This window comes from Phodopus roborovskii, unplaced genomic scaffold (assembly GCF_943737965.1).
Source record: "Phodopus roborovskii unplaced genomic scaffold, PHOROB, whole genome shotgun sequence".
Classification (NCBI taxonomy): Eukaryota; Metazoa; Chordata; class Mammalia; order Rodentia; family Cricetidae; genus Phodopus; species Phodopus roborovskii.
In genome coordinates this window covers 9,095,221-9,120,044 of record NW_026125444.1, presented here as the reverse complement: position 1 = coordinate 9,120,044, position 24,824 = coordinate 9,095,221, and the positions used below count along the sequence as shown (strand labels likewise).

Here is a 24,824-nt window from a genome sequence, read left to right as displayed (position 1 = left end):
TCTGAAACACATGGTGTAGGATAAAACATTGCAACCTAAAATATTCAACCAAGATTTAATTCTTCATGTTAAAAACAAGAAGCATTTTATATTATGCTGATTTTCTTTAGTTTTTCATAAGTGGCAAATTTATATGATACCAAATTTTAAAATTTTTATTTACTTATTTGAGTGCTGTGTGTGTGTGTGTGTGTGTGTGTGTGTGTGTGTGTGTGTGTGTGTGTGTGTATACTCTCAAGAGTGTGTACTAGCTTGTACTTAACTACAAAAAACAGAAGGGGGTCATCCTCTGTTAATCTCTGCCTTTTAGACAGGGTTTCTCCCAGAACCTGGGGTCAGGCTGGAAATGCCATCAATCCTCCTGTCTCACCACTTTAAACTTGGAAGTTCAGGCATGCACAAGACACCTGACTTGTTTTGTGGGTGCTTGGTTGAACTCTGGTCCTAATTGTGAAGCAAGTGCTCTTTACAGCTAAATCACCCCTCCAGTCCCAATGAAATGTTTTAAAACATATTTCTTTATAATTTATTATCAGTAACTATTTAATTGATATGGCTATTTTATAAACCTATATATGTATTAAATTTGTATATATATATAATTCATATATATATATATATATAATTTCTCAAGTGAAAAGTGGCTACCATTACAAAATATTTAATAACTTCTGCTCTAGATGCTGGGTTTTATGTAAATCTATGTGTGTGGAAACAAAAGAAGGCTGGTCAGAATTAGCTAAGGGGACTTTTCAAGGTGCATACCACCTTGAAGTTAGTGAGGGTCACTAATTTAAAACTCAGGAACTTGACTAACTGATTCAGATTGCCATTTTTAAACCACTGTTTTGACAGTTTGACACAGACAACATGGAACTGATTATGTTGTTTCTTTTACAGGGTTGTGGGAAGAAAATGTATTCCTTTTTGAGAGGAACCAAACAATTGCAAGTGCTAAGGTTTCTGGGGATCTCCATTGGTGTGACACAAATCCTGGCCATGATTCTCACCATTACTCTGCTCTGGGCTCTATATTATGATAGAAGGGAGCCTGGGGCAGACCAGATGCTCTCTCTGAAGAATGATACTTCTCAGCACCTGTCATGTCACTCTGTGGAACTGTTCAAACCAAGCCTTTCCAGGATTTTTGAGCATACATCAATGGCAAACAGTTTCAATACACACTTTGAGATGGAGGAATTATGAAAAATGTCAAAGAAGGAAGTCACAACCCTGTGGCACTTGTGAGTTTGGGGGTACACAATTAACTGTTTCAGAAAATTTTAAACATAGGAATAGTCTACAGGTAAGTAGCAGGCTTTCTTGGGCCGCCAGCCCCAAACCATGACAAGGAGCCTTACTAGTTATGAATGCTCAGCCTTATACTTGTTCCACCAACTCTTGTAACTTAATTCAGCCTGTCTCTCTTCATCTACATTTTGCCTTGGGGCTTTTTGCCTATCATTCTGTACGTCCTACTTCTTTGTTATCTGGCTGGTGCCTGGCTGACCCCAGGCATTTCCCTCCTCTTCTCTCTCATTCGCTTCTATCTTGTTCTCTCTCAAGTCTAGATCCCTCCTCTTATCATCTCTGGCTGCCAGCCATGCTTACCCCTCTCCTGCCTAGCTATTGGCTGTTCAGCTTTTTGTTAGACCAATCAGGTGCCTTAGGCAGGCAAAGCAACACGTCTTTACACTGCTAAACAAATGCAACACAGACAGATACAACACATCTTCATGTAGTTAAAGTAATATTCCACAACAAAGGTTCCACATGTTAACACACAGACAATAATGCTTCAAAATGCTGAGGATAGTGATAATAACCACTGTGTATGTTTTCCTTTTTTTTTTTTTTTTTTTTTTTTTTTTTTTGAGGGCAATGTTGTTTTGAGGTGATGCAGTTTGACCAGCTGTTCTGCATCCTTTCATGGAAATGGACCACTCATGGTGGCATTGGAGCCACTGTGGAGGTTAACTACCTTCCTCTGGCTAGCCTATAAACTCAGCTGACTGCTAATGTAGGAATTTAGACAATACTAATGACCTTTATTATCTGATGATCTATTTTTTGAGGATGATTTGATTATATATTAAAAAAAAGCTTTCAAGATTGGTGACTACCTAAATAGGTTTTTTTTTTTTTTTTTTTTTTGTTGCTTACTAAAATAATCTTATTAACACTTGTAAGAGCTAACACATTGTCTTAAACTTATCAGGGATATATATGTATATAAGTCTGTGCTATGTCTGTATAATTCAGTAGGTTTCAGTTCTTATAATGTTATGGATAACAATATTTGAAGATGATGAATTTGTCTTATATAGCACTATTACTTTTTGTATTTCCCACCAAAAGAACTTTTAAATTCTGTCTTGGATCTGTATTACATCTGTAACTGTTAATTTAAGTTCTTAACCACTAATTTTGGAAATTACTGGTGTGATACATAAGAACCATTGTAACTCTGGCTGCAGGAAGTATTAACTACGGAATTTACACATAGTTGAGTCAGCAGAAATTCAGATGCTTTTTTTCCTCCCAAATAGGACTTTTCTTGACAGTAAATACTTTGTCAAAGAGCTTAGGTTTTCCTTTCGTAAAATAGAAGCAACAGTATTGAAGTCAATGTAATTTTTTGGAGAAACAACATTATCTGCAATGATAGACTAACTAGAAGGAACTTTTGCTTTATTTCACCAATTAATATACGGTGGCAAATTACACAGGATATTAATTTTCTTTACAGAAGTAGAAGATATTTATTTGAAATGGGAAAAAGTGCATTTTACTGTATTTTGTGTATTGTGTTTATTTTTTGGATTATGGAAAGAAAATGAATACAGGTGTCAATAAATATTTTCTAGATCATGATGGTTTGAGTGTATTTACTTTTAAGACAAGGTCTCACTAGGTAGCTCTTGGATGTGCTCCCATTTCTGGACACAATAAGCACTTTTATCAGTGCAGAGGCTAGCAAGAGGGAGATGAGAACGGGAGAAGCTGGCATGCAGAGAGGCCAGCATGATTGGAACTGATACAGCTCACAGTCCTAGGTCTAGGACGTGTTTCTCAAGATTCTCTGCCGTACCACCTTCAGGGACTTCTGAAGTAGAGCATTGGGTTGAGTTGAAGCACACGCTTGAGGGCATCCTCAGGTGGTCACCTAAAGACCAACGACTGTGTAAGGAGGAACAGAGTGTCTCAATGTGGGTGTCTTTAGGTGAGAACACAGCCGCAGGCCCCAGCCACAGAGGGCATGGCCTTGTATGCAGGTAACACCTTCAAAGCCCTGTGCTTATAGCCCTTCTGGAGCTTTCTGTGATGAAGCTTCAGGACTCAGGAGGCAGCATCATGAGAAAGCTGTGCAGCGGGGGCCCCAGACCCAGCCACAGATGCCCACTCCTTCCTGTAAAGGGAATTAGAGTGTCCGGTGTCCGCCTCTTTGTCTGCATCCTGTGCCATAGCAGGCAGGCATTAATGTCTGTAGAAGGGGCCCGACTCCATTTCTTTTGAGGCTCTCACTTGCCAAGGTATTGTAGTGCTGTCCAGTTTAGTACTTGGCACAGCTGCTCCTCAAAGCAACCACTGGGACCTTGGTTGCCCCGAAGATCAAGCTATTTGTGCTCACTAGATAGCTACAAAAAGAAGAGAGGGCTGAAAAGCAAGTCTTGGGTCATTTGTTTTGTTTCAAGCCTTCCTAGCTAAGGGCCAAAGGCCAGAAGCAGAACAGGTTTTGTGAGGCCTTCATATGTCTCAGGTGATCAGGGTAAAAAATAAGTCTTCCATATTTTTTTCTTTTGCACACATAAGGGTGCAGGGGGGGGGTAGGGTGTGCTACAAAGTATAAAATATACAGACCTCTCTTTCAAATAATTGGATACAATATTACTAATTTTCAAACTCAGTAACTAATATGTAAACTGCACCTTAAAGGGGGTGTCTTTATTTTTTCAAGCTCATATTTTAGCTAAGTGACAGTGTAATTTGATATAATAAATATGCTCATTTCTGTTAGTTTATCTTCTCGGTGCTTTCATATTGAAGATTTTGTTATTAATTTGTAGAAAGAATAAGAGTTGTTGTTGAATTGCTACATGCCTGTAATCTCAACTCCTTGGAGGGCAGTTGCAGGAAGACCATTTAAGCCCAGGAGTTCAAGGCCAGACTAGGCAGCAAAGAGAGACTCTTGCTTTTTGGCGGGAATGAGAGGAAGAGAAACAGAATATGAAGGTATACAGGATGAAACCTCGACAAATCACTTCCTCAGACGTCACCTATGACACCCAAAAATTTTAACAAAGCTATGCATTTCACTTGAATTATTTAGATAGCTGTTAAGTCTGGTTGCATCCCTTTGGATGTATCTGACAGTCATATAACATGCTAATGTTATACTGAGCTTACGGAGCAAACACCAGTCTTTAAATTATAGGAATTGACTTTTTAAAACAGGTATTTGATATATTACCAGATTTAGTACCCTCTAGAATAGTCACCATAAATTTAGACAATCCTCTTCTATATAATACATTGGCTTAATGGGAACAAATGACATTTATAGCCGTGGTCCACAAAGGCTTCTTATGGTAGCATTGCACCTGGAATAATAAAACTGCAAGAAACTTTACAAAGTGCATTTAATACTAAGGAGCTGAGGGACTACTCTGTTTGGGTACAGTGGGGGAAAAACTGTTAACTGTGTCTTTGGGAACTTTTAAAAGCTTTCTTGGGGGGGGTTAAAATCACAAGTTTTAGAGTAAAAAAAAAAAAAAAGATTATTTTTGGATTGGTTAACAGGCAATTCAAAGCACTCCTGAGACTCGGAGAAGGCAATTAGAGATGATGCTTGTTAGAAAGCCTGTAAAACCTGGGTTAGAGATGCTCGCGGTAGCCCCAGGAAAAGTAAATAAGGGAGAACCCAGTGAGTGTGGCCATCCTGAGCGAGGAGAGGAGCAAAGTGGGATGAAGGCGGTTCCACCCTGGAAATGGTCCTCAAGCAAGCAGAGGTGAGGAGGAGGAGTAGAACTCACCCCGCTCTTTGCAGCATCCCGCGAGTCAAGTCTGTTTAAATAACTGCATGTGATTTTGAGGCTGTGACCTGGGGTGCAGTCCGACTACACAGCACAGAATGCTGGAAGGAACAACCCGGGAAAGGAAGTGGGTGAAATGTGGGCTTGGGGCTTCATTCTGTATTCCCATGGTAAGCTGCTGACGTAATTTCAGAACAGGAAGTGTGTGACTCAGAACTTCCACTGTTTTATCCGATCAAGAGGGATGGGGCCCTGGGGAACAGGTGCAGTCCCTGGGGACATGGCATGCTTGGGTCTGCTGAAATGGAGATCTCTGGAGCTTCAACTCTGCAGACTCCGGGCAAAGCGCAGAGAAACTTTTCCTGGGCTTGTGGAGAGAAAGATCCTCACCAGGAAGACGGAAGTCAAGGAACAGAGTGTGTAAAACAGACTAGACTACTGCAGTGTGAATCTGTGCAAGTTAGCAGCAGGTTGACTTTAGGGTTATGGGATAGAAAATAAAAGGACTAACATTTCTATATTTTGTACATGGTAAGTTGGCAGTCGTGTTAACCTAGATAGGCTGGAGACTGAGAGTGTGGAGGGTAATTAATTTGGTTTGGGATGTACTGAGTTGGAGATGCCTGCAGGACATTCAGATGGAGAAGTCTATGGGCAGCTGTAAATTTGTCTGCCACTGAGGAGAACTCACTGTGGAGCCTGAGAATTTTTATGCATTGCTTTCCCATTTCAGGAAGCCTGACAGAAAACGGGCTGAGGACCAAATCTCATGAAGAGAATCTTAAACAGGGAGCTACAACAGCTCCTCTTTGTCTGACCTCCTATTCTTACACATGTGTCAGAGGAGGTAAAGAAACAAGAAATAAACAAGCTACTGAGTCTTCAATGACAAAGGAGCCCGCCTCCCTTAAAAAAAAAATATACTTCCAGCTGCCATGTTGGTCAGTTACCCACACTCATTCATTCCTATGATCCTGTGATTTAAAAGTGCTGCTTCCTTTCCTAAAAAGAGAGTTCTTACCCAAACAAATCCCATAAGCACATATAGAAGAATCTCGAACATCACCTTGAATGCTCTTTGCCATTTTAATATGGTAATTGTAGGCGTCTGTGCATTCATTCATGGGAGCCTCAAAGTGGTAGGCACAGCCTGCAAGGTTCCAGATACATATTTCCTCCGTTCTCCATGATTATTTCTCACTTAGTACGCATTGTCATCACTACCATTTTTACAAACAAAGAAGAGCAACTTAGACTGTTGTAGTAAATATCAGTGCAGCCTTCTGATCCTATGCTCTTCATGTTGTGATGCAGTATTTTTATTACCTGTGGTCAGGCTCAACTTCTCCTCCAGTAAGAAAGCCAGATTCTCCTGCATGGGATTCACTATCTTCAGGCACTATTGTCATTTAAAGGCTTCAGAGTGTCCCCTGTATCCATCTAATTTCAGCCCTCCTACTAATCCAGAGTAAGTCCAAGTCAAAGTTTTGACTGATGCCATGCATTTCTATGTCTCTCTTCTCGCTGCCTCTCTACTAGTAGTCTATCTTGTAAACACAAGTACATCCAAGTTTCTTACTCTCCTTTATGGAGGTGTCTATAATGTGGTATAGTCTTAGCATATACAGTGTGCAAACAATTACGTAACCATAACCACAGTCAAGAGGTAGAACATAAGTACTGTCTCAGAAATGGCTTCTCTCTGCTCTCTTGCAATCCCTATTTCTAGCCTCAGTCAACATGGTTTTGCCAAATGGCATTAACCCAGAGGGCCCTCACTTTCAAGAAGACAGAACTGTCTACCTCAGTAGCATATGTATCACTTATTACTCACTTTATGATAAATGAAGTTCAGAGGACAATAGCTATCCTAAGACTTGTCTGCTTAACAACATGATTATAAGAAAGCAACGGTTCAATCCATGGAATGATGTCTTATGTTAGCGAGTTCAAAATACCATCTGGGTAAACAAAATAGAAGAACAGTTGCACTTCAGGAAGCACATGTGTGAATAGTAGTTCCAAGTGTGTCAGCCTGATGGGGTTGTTAATTCTCTTCTCTTGTGATAGCTTTCCCAGGATAGACACACAGTCACATTCTAGGAAGTGTACATAACTTCCACTCTTACAGCCATGAATAAGGGAGGCTGGTTAGCAATCTTCATTCTAGAATCCCATGCATGCAGCTAACTGGGAAATTGTATGACCATTCTGCAGCATCTATACAATAAAGTCCTCCATTTGTAACTGTTTTTCTAAATGTATACTTCTTAGGCAGCCTAGACAGTCATGATCAATTCAAAGTCTGTTATACACTATGTATCACATCATGGGCTTCCCAAACATATTTTATTTTTACCTGTATGCCTAAGGCAAGCAACTAATTTTTTCCATGAAATGTCTTTTTTTCCAAGCCCTCTCTTAGTCCCATCTAAATTGGTGTTCTGTATTTTATATTATAATATTCTGCTTATATTTTCTTAATTTTTCCTGAATTCTATTGACAAACATTATTTTCCTTTTCTTATTTTTTCTCAGTGTGTGCATATGTAAGTCCAGGTGATACTTATGGTATTTCATTTGTAAATTTACTTACCATAGCTATAAATTAATGCATACATAAACAATGAACATCATAAGTAAATTTCATGATAAATAATAATAACAATCCACAGAAAAAGAGGTCATTCATTTTTCCTGTCTTGGACAGAGAACTCAGGCTTATCAAGGACTAAGCACTCATTTAGCTACAAATGGATGTAGATTGGATCTGCAGAACATGTTTAGGACTCAGTGAAGTCTTATAAATGTTTGAGTGGATTCTCAAATTGTACTTGTGGTCTAATAATGTAATAGTGCCTTAGAGTTATAAAATGCTTTTATGCCTAACCTTGGATCGCTCAACTTTCAATATGCAATTATTTCCTTGGTCACGTGGAGAGTAAAAAGCTGAGTACCCATCACTGGAGAGCAAGAGGCTGAAGCAGGTGGTTTCTCATTGCAGTTTCTATGCTACTTTAGAAAGGGTCTTGAAAAAGTGAGGCATCAAAAAGTGCTTGTGCATGGGTAACAAACAGCACACTCTTCTCAAAATCCCCACCGAACTCCCGTTTGTTAACCAGATAAGACGTTGAAGAATATTGGCAGGTAAATAATATACTGCACTTAATCAGGTTTGCTTAACTCCAAAGCCCACACTCTTAACAACTTTTTAAAGGTGCTACGTTGTTAGCAGACTTACAAAATCATTTCTTATGGTTGTGACATATTGTTAAATCAGCATATGGTATCATGTAGATGCTATTATTTATGAATTCTGTGACATATTCAAAGTTAACATTAGTTTATTTTCTTGAGTGAATATATTTATCCTTGGCATATATTGTATCAAGAAGAAGCTATGCTCTTGCAAATGTATTTACTTTAACTTAAGAATTTGGAAGGTGTACATCCCATCTTTAATCTCCATCAACACTAGAAAACAGGACATTCTCTTCCAGTCAAGACAGAATGACAAGAACCAGGGACCAGATTTAACCTCCTACCTGACATAATTTAAAACTTTGTGCCCAAATATTCTAACAAATTATTTTTGACACTGTACACCAGGTGATAGAAGAACAGGATCAGTATAAAATGGGTGAAAATGTGTTCAGCCCTTTGATTGCCCAATGCATAGCTTTGAGGGGCAGTAAAGGCAAAGAGAAGCCAGGTACTGCCTAGAGGATGCCATAAGTGCAAGGGGGAAACTGAGAGTTCAGCCACACCGAAGTGACACAGTCTGGAAGGCAGAGGAAAGGGGAGAAAACAGCCAGAGGATGAGTGTCTCATTTGATTATTCAGCATGGTGCTTCTGACATGAGGGGGTCTGGAAAAATTCTCCTGGTACCTGCAGAAAGCTGGCAACAGTGTCCTGGAAAATCTCATTGTTCATGAAGCATCGTGTGGAGCACTCAGGACAGGACCACTGGGCCAAAACAAACCTTAGAATAAACACAGCTCTTCCAGCACCAATGAGTCACCAAGAAAAGACCCTGGATCATAACACTGCCTCTCTGTGGCTTAACTTCACTCAGAAAGAATCTTAAGATTTATAGAAAGACCTATATATTCAGTGTCTAAAAACGGTTCTCTCACAGTGTTAGACATCCAATAACAATTATCAAGGCATGCCTTTAAAGGCTAAGAAAGTCTATCAAAAACAATAGATACAATAACTATGGAAGTATTCCCTACATTCAAGATGTTAAGAAATAAGGAAGATTGATGGGAGATGTCATTTCGTAAATATGTTTCTCTTAGTGGTTAATGAATAAAGCACTGTTAGCAATTAGGAAGGTAAGTAAGATAAGCAGGACTAGGAGACAAGGAGGATTCTGGGAGATGTAGTAGAGAAGAGTCAAGATGTAGACCATGGGAGAAGAGGTCTGAACCCTTTCTTTGATAAGATAAGACCACGTGGAAAAACTTAGATTAATAGAAATGAATTAATATTTAAGACAGGGCTAGCCAATAAGAAACACTAGTAACAGGTCAACAGTTTTATATCTAATACAGCGTCTCTGTGTGTTATTTGGTGCTGATGCAGCTCTGGGACAAGGCTGGCGGGAAAACTACTCATAACAAAATGGTGCCTGCAACATGGGTGCTAAGAACTTCCACTTAAAAGTTGACAAAAGCTTAAAAAGGGATTTTAGAAACAAAAGAACAGAGACGAGCAAGGCTTCTTGGTAGCAGCATTTTTCTCAGGTGGGCTCTGTTGTGCTAGAGACAAGCAGAGACTGGCATGGCTCCTTTAAGGGAGGTTTCCTGACTCCACATAAGCAGAAGAAACCAATGGGCTCTTTTAAGAGGGCCTGCTAACAACTGAATGTTGTGCATGAACAGCTGTCTAAAACAGCCACTGCTTTAATTTTAGCAATGTTGTTTTGCAGATAAAAGACATGTGGCTAGAAAAAAAGGTAGAGATATACAGTAAAGACAGATTCAGATGAAGTAAAACCTAAAATGTTTTTACAGTGTGTTTAAAGATACATATAGGCTTGGGAGAGAAAAAGAAACAGGATAAAATGGTTTAAAACAATAGAAAGAAATACAGTATCTGGGTGTGGTGGCACACATCTTTAATTCCAGCACTCAGGAGGTAGAGGCAAGCAAATCACTGTGATTTCAAAGCAAATCTGGTGTACAGAGTGAATTTCAGGACAGACAAAAGTTCACAGAGAAACCCTGTCCCAGAAAATGGAAAGAATAAAAGTAAAATAAATAGAGTAATAAAAACAGCCACCTAAAGATGGGAAATACACAGAGAGTCTGGATACTGTATCCTATTATGCTGTTGTGTTGTCTTTGAATTGTTTGACTGCTGAGGAAATAGCAACAACTACTAAAAGAAATGCTGCTGGATTATCCAATTTATATATTTTAAAAATGCTTTGACTTCAAAATTTAAGTCTAAGGACAGGTAACTGGGAAAAAAATTTTTATTTTTGTTTCCACAGAAAATAAAAAGCTATGGATTCCTTCCAGACTAACAAACTTTGATCAAGCCAGACCCCCTGAAACAGGGTCCCGGTGATCCAACATTCAAAATAACTAGGATAAGATAGCCTTACAGACTACAGCCAAGATTTCTGCATCTTCTTAGGATTCCCATGGTATTACAGCATCCCCAACCAGCAGGAAGACATTGGGAAAGAACGACGCCAGAATGTTGTCATCTAAATGGGGTTGGTTATAAGTGGTTAATGATCACAACCAATCTCTTTTTAAAGGTAAAAAGGGGATTATGGTATGGAAATGAACACTTTGTTTTGGAATGAATTTTCATTTATTGATACTTATTTAAGGTCAATTTTGTGATAAGTATATTTCTCCTCTTGTTTAGGTATTGTGTTTGCATAGCTTATTTAAAAATGTAATGTATAGACTACAGCCAGGATTTCTGCATCTTCTTAGAATCCCCCATGACAGTGCCCCTATCAGCAGGAAGTAGTTTGGAAAGAACGACGCCCAAATTCCCAAATATTGTCTATAAATGTTTGTTTTCATTTAAATGGATTTGGTTATATAAAATAAATATATAAAAAATGTAATGTATAATTGAGTACATATATTACCTATGATAGCCCAAGTTTATAGTTAGGTTGGCTAGGTTTTCTAGATATAATATATTGAGATATATTTCAAATGCATAGACATTCTTCAAACCTTTCAAAGACTACATAATATGGCATCTAAAATGGTTTAGGGTTTTTCTTGAAAGCGAGACATAACTGCTCTTGGCAATACCACCTGCATCACAAAGGAAGATGGACGCTGAAGAAACTCATTATGGAGTTTACTTCCAATATGACAAAACTAGCCATTTGGGCAAGATACTGCTCTTGTCTGGACTGTTTGACTTTATGCTGTATAAACTGGACATGCAGGACCCACAGAAAAGTGACTGCTGATTCAAGATGGACATTGCTACAAGGTTTCTGCTTCAAGGAAGAGTCTGCCAGACATTCTAGAGGACACAAAGAAAGAGGGCACTGATAAGGTGCCAATACAGATGGCCTATATGCTAAAGATGAAACATTACTGAAGAACTTTGGGTGATTGACCAGGCAAGTTGCCTCTGTCATTTCTACAATTTATATGCTATCCTTCTGTGATCTTTGAAGGAGTTGAATACAGGTAGTTATGGTTATAGTGTTCCTTAGTTAGGATTAAGACAACTCACATATAAGACTTTAGATTCACAAAGATAGGATAGATGATGGAATATTTTCTTTAAATCTTGCTAAATGTCAATGGATTCAATATTGTTAACTGTAGTTCTTATTTGATAACTGCTTTGTTATATATTTTACTGTATTAAAATTAAAAGCCTTTTTATTTTAGAAAAAAGGAGATGACAGGAGATGTCATTCTGTAAATATGTTTCTCTTATTGGTTAATGAATAAAGCACTTCTGTCAAATGTTAAGGCAAGATAGGCAGGACTTTTCTCCCTCCAAACTTAATGCAGAGATTTTGACTGTTGTTAATAAATCTGCCACAAGCATCCATGGACAGAATGGTATGGAAATATATTTTGCTTTCTCTTGCATAAGTTGAGTAGTATGGCTATGTCATATTTAGGTCCATATTGAGCAATTTTAAATAATATACAATTTGTTTCCAAAGTGGCTCAGCCACTCTACAGTCACCTAATGTTGTATTCAAATTCCAAGATTATCTTCAACATTTGGAATTTTCAACCATTCTAGTAGGTGTGTCTAATATGTTTTACATCAGCCATCCTAGTATGTATGTAGGAATAGCCATTCTAGTAGGTGCATAGGGATACTGTGTACTTATAGCCTACTTCTTTGATACATAATAAGGCAGATTCGTTGTTTATGCTTCTTTTTATGAAACGTGTCAAAATATTCTATCCATTTTTAATTAATGGAGCTTTAAACTTGAGATTTTAGAGTTCTTCATATAATCTATGATCAAAATTTTTACCTGTTATATATTGGACATGTGTTTCACAAGTATTTCCTCTTCATTAGTAATCCTCTGACCTTTTATCCATTTTAGCAATATTTTTGTTGTTTTTTGAGAATTTCCTTCTTGAGCACAGACTCTACATCACTATTGGTCCTCACTCCCTTGTCTCCAACTCCTCCCATGTCCCTCCAACTCCTTTCCAAATTCATGATAAAAAATATTTTAAAAAGACAAACGTTTTAAAAAAGTAGAACACTTGGTGAGCAGTTATGTTGATATAAAGTAATTTTATTTCCCACATAACTGCATAGATTTAGTTGGTGTAGCTCAAGCTCTCTTACACCCAATAGTAAGTACCTTCGTCATATTAAATGCTTTAGATGCCATGTGAGTATTTGCAACAGATGGGGATGACTGGCAATGCCTCCATTTTTACAGTCACCACTTTAACAAGACTCATTAACAATACTTTGCAGCTTTCATGGTTTCTTTCCCCAGTGCAGTCTCTGATAGATGAAGCATTTCCTTTCTAAGAAAGGGTCTAGGCTTCACTGTTAGCAGTTTGAGAGACAATATTATTTCACGATGAGAACCTCCCGGAGTCCTAAGCATTCCTCCAGAATGCACAGATTTTTAACATCTAGCATCAATGCCCCAGTCTCCTAGATTAAGGCTGAATTCAACTCTACACTCCACGCCCTCAAGAGACTGACAGCATCCATTCCATGGCATTGTCTTGGCTGCATTAGTCGCAGTCTGTCACCATCCAGGAGAAGGGGAATTAGATGTTGACCTGAAAAGGATGAACACATCATTCCAGAAAAATATAGGGCACACATGAAGCCTCCTTTGGAGAATAGAATCTGACATAAGTCTTTCAAACTTGATTTTCTCTCTTGTGAGCCAAGTTCAGGACACACATGGTGAGTACACATCACAACGGAGCTACACTCCTACCTACACTACACCTTTATTTTTGACAAGTTCAGTGGAATGTTGAAACGTGTGGTTGTTATCTGTATTCGTATTGTTTCCTTGAAAATGACATTTTCCTCCTGTTTTATTTTAAAATTAAATTTCAGTTGTTGCACAATATATAATGGGTTTAAATATGACATTCGATACACAAATGTTGGATTTTGCTCCTCCCATATCCATCTCTCTACCACCCTCCTTTCCCCTCGTCCCACTTCTGCTGGTCTTCTTCCTCATTTATGTAGTTTTGTGTATACGTATATAGTATATATAGGCAAATCTTACCTTATCTGTGAGAGGAAATGTGATACATGGTTTTTAGTTCCTGAGACGTGTTTTCCCCTCTTCTCTTTATATTCCTTCTTCACGATAATCTCGTCTCTACTTTCCTGTTATATATATCCACACACACACACACACACACACACACACACACACACACACACACACCTCTAAATGAGTGTCTAAATTCTGTATATGAGAGAAAACATATACTACTTGTCTTTCTGAGTCTGGCACATTTTACTTAACATGGTGAGCTTCTCAATTGTTCATCTAATTTTTTTTTCAGATGACATAATTTTGTTTTTATTTGTGGTGGAAGAAAACTCCATTAACTATTTATAGCAATTTCTTCATGTGTATATGTTGGTGAGAGCCTCAACAGGGTTCACATCTTGGCTAATGTGAATAGCTTTGCAATAAACACAGTATCTCTGAGTCACGATTTGTTCGGGTATATCTGGGTTGGTAGAGCTTGGTCATATGATCGTCCTATTTGTGTTTTTATTTAGAAACCTCCCATAGGAGCTGCACTAGTTTACATTCCCACCAGAAGTGAATAAAGTTTCCTTACTCTTCTGCCTCCCTCCTATCTTCGACAGTATTTGTTGTTATTTTTTTTTTTAACAAGATACCTATTCTGGTATCTTACCTCAACATAGTTTTAATTTGTATTTCTCTGACTGTTAAGGATGCTTAACAGGCTTTTAAATGTATTTATTAACCATGTATACTTCTTTTTTATTTAATTTTTAATTTTTTTCATGTATACTTCTTTTAAGACCTGTCTGTTCACTCCATTTGCCCATTTGTCAGCTAAAAGATTGGTGTCTAAGATTTTTAAAATTACTTTTAGTTTCTGGGAATTAAGTTCCTGTTATGTGGATACTTACAAAGCTTTTCTCCCAGTCTATATGCTATCTCTTCACTCTGCTATTTGAGAAAATGTCTCTTGTTTTCGTTTTTACTGGTTAATGAAAATGGATAGGAACAAAGGCACACTGTGGCAGGTATGCTAGGTAAATGAAGAGGCATCGCTGACAGGGCTTGATGCCTGCTCTCCCATAGGCCAGGTCCTTACTTGACCCTTTCAACTTTGCTCTACTCCTTGTTTTGCTTAAGCTTCAGTTGGATGCTCTCCAGCTCAGCCTGAATCTGGTCAACACGATATCCTGTCTTCAGCATCCATTCCAGCAACTGATAAAGTAATATCCAGTAGCTAATATGCTGTTAGGACTTGGCTAGTTTTCTCTTATTTTAGTTTAAGGTGCTTTGATATGAATAGAGTTGAACAAATCAAATGTTGTTTGCAAGACAAACTGCCAGGCACTTGTAGCAGAGACTTAGCAAGCAAGGAAGTCCATATATATATATATATATATATATATATATATATATATATATGCATACATACATATATGTATACATACATAGGATGCATACCTTTTTTATCCTTAAAGAAAAACTTTCAAATCTAAGTGGAAAAAAAAAAAAAAAACCTTTGTCTGATCTATCAGGTGTTGAGGGTGACCCTGCTTGAACACCCCTTGGGGGAGGGGGTGAGAAGATGCAGCACCAACGACTCGGGGACTGGGAGTCAGTGAGAAGAAGAGCTTGCTGTGCACTCCAATATTAAAGAAGTTAGACCTGCCTTTATACCCCCTCCCAAGGTCCTATTGGCTCAGGAAGGCAGCTGACTCTGCTGAGTTGTGCTTTACTCATTGGTATCTCTCGTCAAGTGTCTCTTCGTCAGTAGTCTCTGGGCCGGTTTGGCTCAGGGAGGAAGCGCCTGGTGCGCATGCTCATGCAGGCTGGCCTGGGCACCCGAGGCTTGGGTAGGCTGCCGACAGTTTCTTCTTCAATTAGGAAAGCGGGTATGTGGTCTTGCTGTATTCCTCAGGCGCACCTGAGCTCCGTCAGTCTTGCCTCATCTTTCCAAATAGCTAGGAATGCAGTCCAGGCTACCTTCCTGGCTAGTTTTGTCTCCATAACTCATTGTTCATTAGACTGTCAAAGCCAGGGCACTGTAAGAATAGATAAAGAGTTGATATATTTTAACGAAATTTAGAATCGACTATTGCCTTTCATATTTTATAGAGTAAATATGAGAATTTAACACTCATAGGTTAAAAATCTTTTATCTGCTCCAAAGCTGCACTCTAGCAAATTTAGAAGAAGAAAATTATGGTGGGGAAGGCTGTGCTATTATACTGCTTGAGGTTCAATGGGAATCAATCTGACAATCAAATGTCTAATGGTAATTCCTAATTCTTTTCTATTGTCTCCTAGTTTTACTTGGAATTCATTTTCTTATTTTCTCCTGCCAAGTTTGAGAGCAATTCAATTCAAGTCAGGAAGAAATATCGAGCCTCTGCTCCAGAGAACAAGTAGGGCCGACGCTAGAGAGCAGAAGAAAATTATAAAATCCAATCTCTGACTCAAGGAGTCCTTTGTTTACTTGAACAAAGACTTGTGGACATGGAGTAGTTATTGAGTGCCTGGTGTAGTTTCTGGTACAGTGAAGAAACTCTTTAATGTATGGACTTAAAATTAAGGGGTACAAGGCTCTCAGTGCCAGGAAAATGAAGGCATCCAGAAATGCAGAAGTTTGCTCAGATCACTAAAAGATCAAACTTCTTTAAGACAGATTTGAATGAGAAAAAAGTGATTGGTAGTCTAGGTAAGATTAAGTAAAAGAATGAAAGAGATGAAATTTGTGTGTATTTGTGTGTGTGTGGCCTAGGGAAGACCATACTGTGGCTGAACAAGATGGAGAATGTTTCAAGCAGTTTTCCTGCCACTCTGGTCCCAGAGCCTCCTCAGCCCCAAATAACACACAGAGACACTGTATTAGATATAAAGCTGTCAGTCTGTTATTGGCTTGCTATGTCTTAAATATTAACTCATTTCTATCAATCTAAGTATTTCCATATGGAGAGAGGGTCTGGAGTTCAGCCTTCTTGGTCCTACATGTTGAATCTCCTCCCTACTTCTTCCTCTCTCCTTGTGTCCTAGTCCCACCTATCTTGCTTTCCTATTGGCCAGCAGTGCTTTATTCATTAATCAACATGAGAAACATATTTACAGAATGACATCTCCCATCATCTCCTCTTTTCTGTCAAAAATAAAAGGGCTTTTAACCTTAATGTAGCAAAATATATAACAAAACAGTCATCAAATAAAAACCACAGTTAACAATATTTAGTTCATTAACATTTAGCAAGATTGAAAGAAATTATTTTATTATCTATTCTATATTTGTGAATCTAAAGTCTTATATGTAACTTATATTTAATCCTAATTAAGGAAAACTATAACCATAATTATCTGTCTTCAACTCTTTCAAAGACCATAGAAGTATGACATATAAACTCTAGAAATGACAGAGACAACTCACTACCTGGTCAGTCCCCCAACGTTCTTCTGTAATGTTCCATCTTCATCCTATAGGCCACAATGTATCTGGCAGACTCTTCAGCAAAGCAGGAAAATTTAAACAGTCCACCTGTGTTGGAAGTTTGTCAGTCACTTTTCTCTGTGTTCTGTAGACTGTCTGGCAGACTCTTCCATGAAGCAGGAACCATGTAGTGATGTTCATCTTGTTTTAGCAATCACTTTCCTGTGGTTACTGCTTGTCCAATTTATACAGCATAAAGTCAAACATTCCAGACAAGAGTAGTATCTTGCTGAAATGGCTAGTTTTGCCATATGGAAGTAAACTCCATAATGAGTTTCTTTGATGTTCATCTTCCTTTCTGACACAGGTGGTGTTGCCAAGAGCAGTTATGTCTCACTGTCAAGAAAAACCCTAAACCATTTTAGATGCCATATTCTGTAGGTCTTTGGAAGGTTTGAAGAATATTTATCCATCTCAAATACATCTCTGTATATGTAGAAAACCTAACTAACTTAACTCCAGATTTTGACTATCATAGGTAGTTATATACAATCTGTACTAAATTATAAATTTTTAAATGAGCTATAAAAACACAATACCTAAACAAGAGGAGAAATATACATATCACAAAATTGACCTTACATTGTATCACTAAATGAAAATCTATTCCAAAGTGAAGTATTCATATTTATACCATAATTCATTTTTTACCCTTAAAAAGAGATTGGTTGTGATCATTAACCATTTACAACCAACCCCATATAAATGAAAACAAACATTTATAAACAATATTCAGGAATTTGGGCATTGTTCTTTTCAAGCTGCTTCCTGCTGATAGGGGGCGCTGTCACAGAGATCTTAGGAAGAAGCAGAAATCCTGGCTGTAGTCTGCAAGGCTTCCTTGTCCCAGCTGTTTTGAATGTTGGATCACCTGGGACGCTGCTTCAGGGTGTCTGGCTTGCTCAAACCACATTGATCTGGAAGGAATCCACAGCTTTTTATTTTCTGTGGAAACAAAAATAGAAATTCTTTTCCCCAGTAACCTGTCCTTGAACTTAAATTTGGAGTCAAACCATTTTTAAAATATATAAGTTGGATTAATTTAGCAGCATTGATAATCAAGTGTATTGTAGCAATTATTCCTTCCTTCCTTAGCAATTGATCAATTTAAAGACAACACCATAGCATACAGTATCCAGACTCTCTGTGTGCTTTCCATCTTCACATGGCTTTCTTATTACCCTATTTCTTCTACTCATTATTTTTTTGAGATAGGGTTTCTCTTTATAACTTTGGCTGCCCTGGAATTCACTCAGTACACCAGGTTTACTTTGAAATCACAGAAATCCACTCGCCTCTGCCTCCCAAGTGCTGGAATTAAAGGCATGTGTCACCAATGCCCCAGCTACTCTCTTTCTATTTTTTTTTAACCAGCTGCTTATACACACCATTGAATTGTTAGCAGCACTTCATAAAAGCGTTTTTTTTTTTTTTGACACTGTGCTGAGTCGGGAAACCTCCCTTAAAGGAGCTATGCAAGTCTCTGCTTGTTTCTAACAAAACAGAGTTCAACTGAGAAAAATTCTGTTATTAAGAAGCCTTGCTTGTCTCTTCTTTTGTTTCTAAAGCCTCCTTTTAAGTTTATGTCAAGTTTTAAGAGGAAGTTCTTAGTAGCTACGTTGAAGGCGCCATTTTGTTACGAGCAGTTTTCCCACCAGCTTGGTCCCAGAGCTGCGCCAGCCCCAAATAACACACAGAGAGAGGCTGTATTTTAGATTCACTGTTGGTCTGATACTAGCATTTCTTATTGGCTAGCTTGGTCTTAAATATTAACTCATTTTTATCAATCTAAGTATTTCCATATGGTCTTATCTTACCAGAGAGAGGGTCTGGAGTTCAGCCCTCTTGGTCCTACATGCTACATCTCCTCCCTACTTCTCTCTCTTTCCTTCTTGTCCTCTAGTCACTATCTTGCTTTCCTATTGGCCAGCAGTGCTTTATTCATTAACCAGTTCGAGAAACATATTTACAGAATGACATCTCCCATCAGGAGAAGATAGAAACAGCAAGGACAAGACTTCATGAGAACTTTAGGATTTATTCAGAAAACATGGGGAATCCTTTACAGGTTCTACATGCATGTTACTCCTAGAATATACTAGGAAAAGTTACCAACAAAGGCAAGGAGACATGAATAGAGAAACTGCTTAAGTACTGGTTGCTTTAAGCATTTTTGAGATGGAAGAAACTAACCTTGGGAAGTAGGGAACAGTGCAGTTTACTGATGAAGGAGGTAAGCAATAAAGCTGAGCTAGTTTATTCTTTAAAAGTCCAAGATGGAGAAGAACACAGAAGACAAAAACAGAAAAGATAGCCTTTTACAGGAGATTTTGTTTGGGATTCATTTTTTTTTAGAGTGTCTTGGCAATCAGGATGACACAGTTTTAAAGGGAGTCAGTTTAGGGCTAGTTTTTCTGGACAGGTGGTTATAGGTCCATGGCAACAATTGAGTGGTCTCTTAATTCTGGGTTTCACAAGCCTTAAAACAAGCTCATCAAATGCTTTTCTTTTGTGATTTTGGAGTTACTACCATAAAAGTCACAGGTAAGAAGTTCAGGGGCTCAATTCTCACATCTTGTGGCAGCTACTCTGACTTTTCATTGGTAGCTTCATCTCAAGAATTCTTGCTTTTAGATTATAGGACACACTCCTTCCATATCCAAATACAATATTAAATCTCTTTCTACTAAAAATTCATAAAGAGGAACCTACTTTCTCATGAATACCGAGACACAGGTATATTCCCTGTAAAGAGAACATAAATAATGGCTGAGATCAAGCTACATTGCGTGGGAAGTATAAATTTGAGAAGAAATAGAAACAGCAAACTCCACAGAATATCCAGAAAGTTTTGAAAAAAGAAAATGGAATTCACTTTGTAATAAAACTCAAGTGCGCGCGCGCGCGCGTGTGTGTGTGTGTGTGTGTGTGTGTGTGTGTGTGTGTGTATGTGTGTGTGTGGTGCTGGGGGTGGAGGAGGTGAGTTTTTTTTTCTTTTCAGGTAAAGGGATGAAATAGAGGAGACTGTATATTGAGCGAAAAGGGGCAATATTGTCAAGGTGAATGACAACTTGTCAGAATTCAATTTCAGTATCGTGGAATTTCAATACATTCAGTTCCAGGACCAACATGACATAAGATAGGATGTAAAGATGACTGAGGTCTCTGGAATTTTGTAGTAACAAGGAATCCAAGTTAACACAGCCCCCAAATTACTATAGCTGCTCTTCAGTACAGTTCCTGGGCTAAAAGACAGTTGTGAGAGTTAATAGTGGCATGCTAGGATTTCATTAGGAAACCCCACAATGGCAATCATAAGTTTGAAAACATAGAGGGTGGTGGAGCACACAAACCTCAGGATGACTGTGTGAGTTAAAGGGGGAAAGACAGCCAGAGTGAAGGATGCCACTTCTAGTTACAATGTGTCATTTCTTAATAATAATAGATGTATCTGAGCCAAGGCAAAACACTAACATCTGTTGACGCTTAATGGCGTGAAGACAAATGTTTGTTTATGCTTTCTAATTTTCAGTATTCTCAAAATATTTCATATTGAGATATTTTAACATCCTAAACAATTGAAATGAAACTCACAGTTGTAAAACATGTCTGTAGTACAGCTCATATTGTGAAAACATTGCCTGTTGGAAAAAGCAATTTTAAAAATAAAGATCTTTAGAAAGAATTCTTCTTTTAAAATGCCCACTGAGCTGGGAGTGTAGCTCAATGGTACAGTATTTGCCTTTGGGTCTAGTAACACACACACACACACACACACACACACACACAGAAGATAAAGATAAAAATGAGTGAATAGATGAAATTGGTTTTTAATTTTTGAAATATATTTATATTTTTTGCCAATTTTATATATCATGGATGTTAGTTCTTGCCTCTTGTTATCCTGTCTTATCCTCACCTCCTCTCTGGGTGAAACTCTCCTTCTTTTTCCAAATCCCCTCCCCCCTCTACCTCTTATCATTTTGGTGTGTGTGATCCACTGAGTTTAAATTAGATGCTCTTCATGAGCATGGGTGGGGCAGTGTACACTGGAGCTGGAGAAACTGAGCGGTTACACCATTGAGGAAAGTGCCACCCCTTATCCCAGGAATCATTATTGTCCTTAGTCCCTCAGGAAGAGATGCAGCCCCATGAGCCATGTCTTCCAGGATGAAGCGTTGAAGGACTCGGTCTTATGCAGGTCTTGTGCAGGTAATCGCCGTTGCTATGAATTCACGACTGTGTCAGCCCTGTCAGGTCCACAAGACTCTGTTTCCAACAGTACTCTCCATTCCCTCTTCTATGATATTCTCTGAGCCCATCACTCTGATTACTTACTCTCTGCACTTAAACAGTTGTGAGTCTCTAATTAACCACTGTCCAACTGCAGAATGTAGCATTCTGGTGAGGGCTGAGAGCTGCAGCTTCCTCCAGGCATGGGATACTCCTCCCTAATATTATTAGAGGAGGAACACAGTAAATTAAGCACTTAAGTCTGATACCATAGCTGTCTCAAAAACTGACAAAGAACACATGCCTGCTTTGCTTTTGTAAAAAGTGTGGGCTTTCTGTGTGAAAGTCACCTTTAATTCCATCAGCTGCTTACAATTGGCTGCTCTGATTAGTGTCATTCTTTTCCGAGATTTAAAAGGGGGAGAAATCAGAGTAGGTACTGAGGCTCAAAGTCCCAGCTGTCGTGATTCAGGTTCAGATATGCTGTGGGATTTCTTGTGTGTTTAATTTAGATAATAAAAATCTCATACCAAGAATTATGAAGGAGAACAAAGAATAAGCTATTTCAAAAGTAAAATGTAAGAATAATTGAATCATGTATAACAGGCTATATGGAGATGACACTCAGGAAGAATTGCGTGCTTTGGCATGTGATGCCCTAGGCTATTGCAGTATGTGAGGAAGTTGAAAAAGAACATTCAAGGTCATCAGGAAACAGGCAACTGCATCATTGGGCTCTATCCAGCATCAGCAGTAACATACATGTGACAGAATGAGCACACAGGATGGTAGGCACGGTTATCTTAAAAGCCTTGTACATTAAAAGGACCTTTGCATGACGAAGCAGGAAGCTCAAGTCAGGGAAAGAATAGAGGAGAGCAAGAAAAGAGATACCATAATAGAGGGAGAAATCTGGCACCAGAGAAATGTCCAGAGATCTACAAGGATGACCCTCAACTAACTAAGCAATAGCAGAGAGGCTACCCTAAATGCCCTTCTCCGATAATGAGATTGATTTGATGACTACCTTATATGCCATCCTAGAGCCTTCATCTAGTAGCTGATGGAAACGGAAGCAGACACCCGCAGCTAAACACTGAGCCAAACTCCTGGAATCCAGTTGCAGACAGGAGTGATGAGCAAAGGGGTCAAGACCATGCTAGAGAAACCCACAGAAACTGCTGGCCTGAACAAGGGGGAGCTCATGGACTCCAGTCTGATAGCTGGGAAACCAGTATAGGACTGACCCAGATTCCCTGAATGTGGTGTTAGTTGGGAGGAGTGGGCAGTCTATGGGGCCTCTGGTAGTCTATCATTATTTATCCCTAGTATCTGAAAGGACTTTAGGAGTCCATTCCACATAGATGCATACTCCCTCAGCCTATACACATGGGGGAGGGACTAGGCCCAGCCCCAAATGATATGACAGACTTTGAAGACTCCCCATGGAAGGCCTCACCCTCCTTGGGAATAGAAAGGGGATGGGATGGGTGTGGGTGAAGGGAACAGGGGAGGATGGGATGGTGAGGGAACTGGGATTGATATGTAAAACAAGCTTGTTTCAAATTTAAATAAAAATTATACTCTCCCAAACACAAACAAAAGATCATTCACATGTGACACTTTATCTACCTCCCTCTCCCACACCGGAAGACTAGCCCCTCATCTCAGAAAGGGAAGAAACAAGGCTAAACACATTGAGTGCATTTCCATGGTTTTACAGCAGGCAGTCAAGTTAGGCTTTGAGGTATTCTTCCATTATATTGGCAACCTCTGTACTCTTATTGGGTACTATGTCTTGCCGTTATAATGCCAGTGAGGTTGGAGAAGATTTAAAGTGATCCCTTTTAGGAATTCCTTATCAAATCCACAATATACTGGAACTAGCTCCTAAGAAGTCATGTTTCATTAAGAGAAATACTATAGGATGGGCCGTCCTTAACTAGAATGGTTGAAGGTGGAGGATGTTATCTGCACAGAACCATGCATTCACTTTTTTTTTTTTTCAGAGAAAACATAGTATTATTTTCCAAATACACTTACCAGTCATGATTTATTTTTTTCTTAGGACCAAAGCAATAAGAATGTTGGGAAGAAACTTATTACGCATAGCTACATGACATTTTCTGCTCCATTATGCTGATATATTCACCATTTATTGCTTCCTAACACATTACCCCCAATGCTTAGCAGCATCAAATGACAAACTTTTATTGTCTCGAAATTCCTGAGAGCCATTGTTTCCTAGATATTCTGCTTTGGATGGTGCAGGAGAGATGTTGAATGAGACTATTGTCACCCAGATCCTAAAGTGAGTCTAAATGATCCACTTTAAAAACTACATTATTCATATGGTATCCAGTTGCCTGTAGCTGATGGTCAAGACTCTCAGATCTCTACATGGACCTCCTCTCTCTACAGGGCTCAGCTTACGTCAGAGCAGATGACTCCAGAGAAAGTCATAGCAAAAGTCAAGATGGGAGTTGTCTCTACAATCTAATCTCAAAGTGTTACTCCAATGTACTGCCAGACCTGATTAATTAGAAGTGAGTCCTTAACTGTTGCCCACACACAGGGAGGGAAATTAAGCTATTTCTCAGATGAAGGCTTATCAAAGAATTTGTGGACCCAGCTTTAAAACCTTGCCTTCCCCAATTCTCAGCTTTTGCAGGAAGAGAAAGAACGTAAAATTGATTTATTCCCCTTCAGCTGGTTCACACACTAGTAAAACTGATAAAAACAGATGAAAGCTCTCAGGCTCTGTCCCATCCTTCACTGATGGTTCCTTTTATTTTCCCACTCCCCCTCCTCTGCATGCCTTTGAAGGCTAGATGCCTCCATCTGCTCAGGGGCTGCTTCTTTATGTACACGCTCACCTTACAGCTTCATCCAACACCACGCTTTATATACCATCTCTGTTCTCATCATTCTTCTATTTCTGTCTTCAGCCCTGACCTTGCCTTTCAATTTCAGTTTTATATATGCAGCTCCTCCTTGACACTTCCACACAGAACACATCCATTTAGAGCATACCATGGCTAAAATGGAACTCTAGAGTACCCTGTTTTTCTTCCAGCCTACTCATTTTTAGTGAATCTACCTCTCTGCTTAAATTCTTCCTGTCTCATAGTTCAGTCCCAGACAGGTCTTGTTTGTTAGTGCCTATTTCAAAATTTAACTTAATCATCCTCAAATTTCTTTGTGTGCACTGCTAACACCCTGGCTCAAACTACCACTATTTACCACCTGGAGAACTTTAAGAGGGCCCTGTCCTTCCCTCCTTCCTTCTCTCCTCTCTTCTTCCTTGCCTTCATCTCTCTCTCTCTCTCTCTCTCTCTCTCTCTCTCTTTTTTTTCTCTCTCT

At 38.8% G+C, this 24,824-nt stretch overlaps 1 protein-coding gene across 1 annotated transcript in view; it reads left to right on the top strand.

Moving 5' to 3' along the window:
* Window positions 1-1,220, top strand: part of Tspan12 (tetraspanin 12) — a 62,244-nt gene extending 61,024 nt beyond the window's left edge. The window contains exon 8 of the mRNA XM_051175733.1: window positions 901-1,220. Coding sequence (XP_051031690.1) covers window positions 901-1,206 — 306 coding nt within the window. The 3' untranslated portion in view covers window positions 1,207-1,220. The remainder of the gene's footprint in view (window positions 1-900) is intronic.
* Window positions 1,221-24,824: the final 23,604 nt, after the last annotated feature.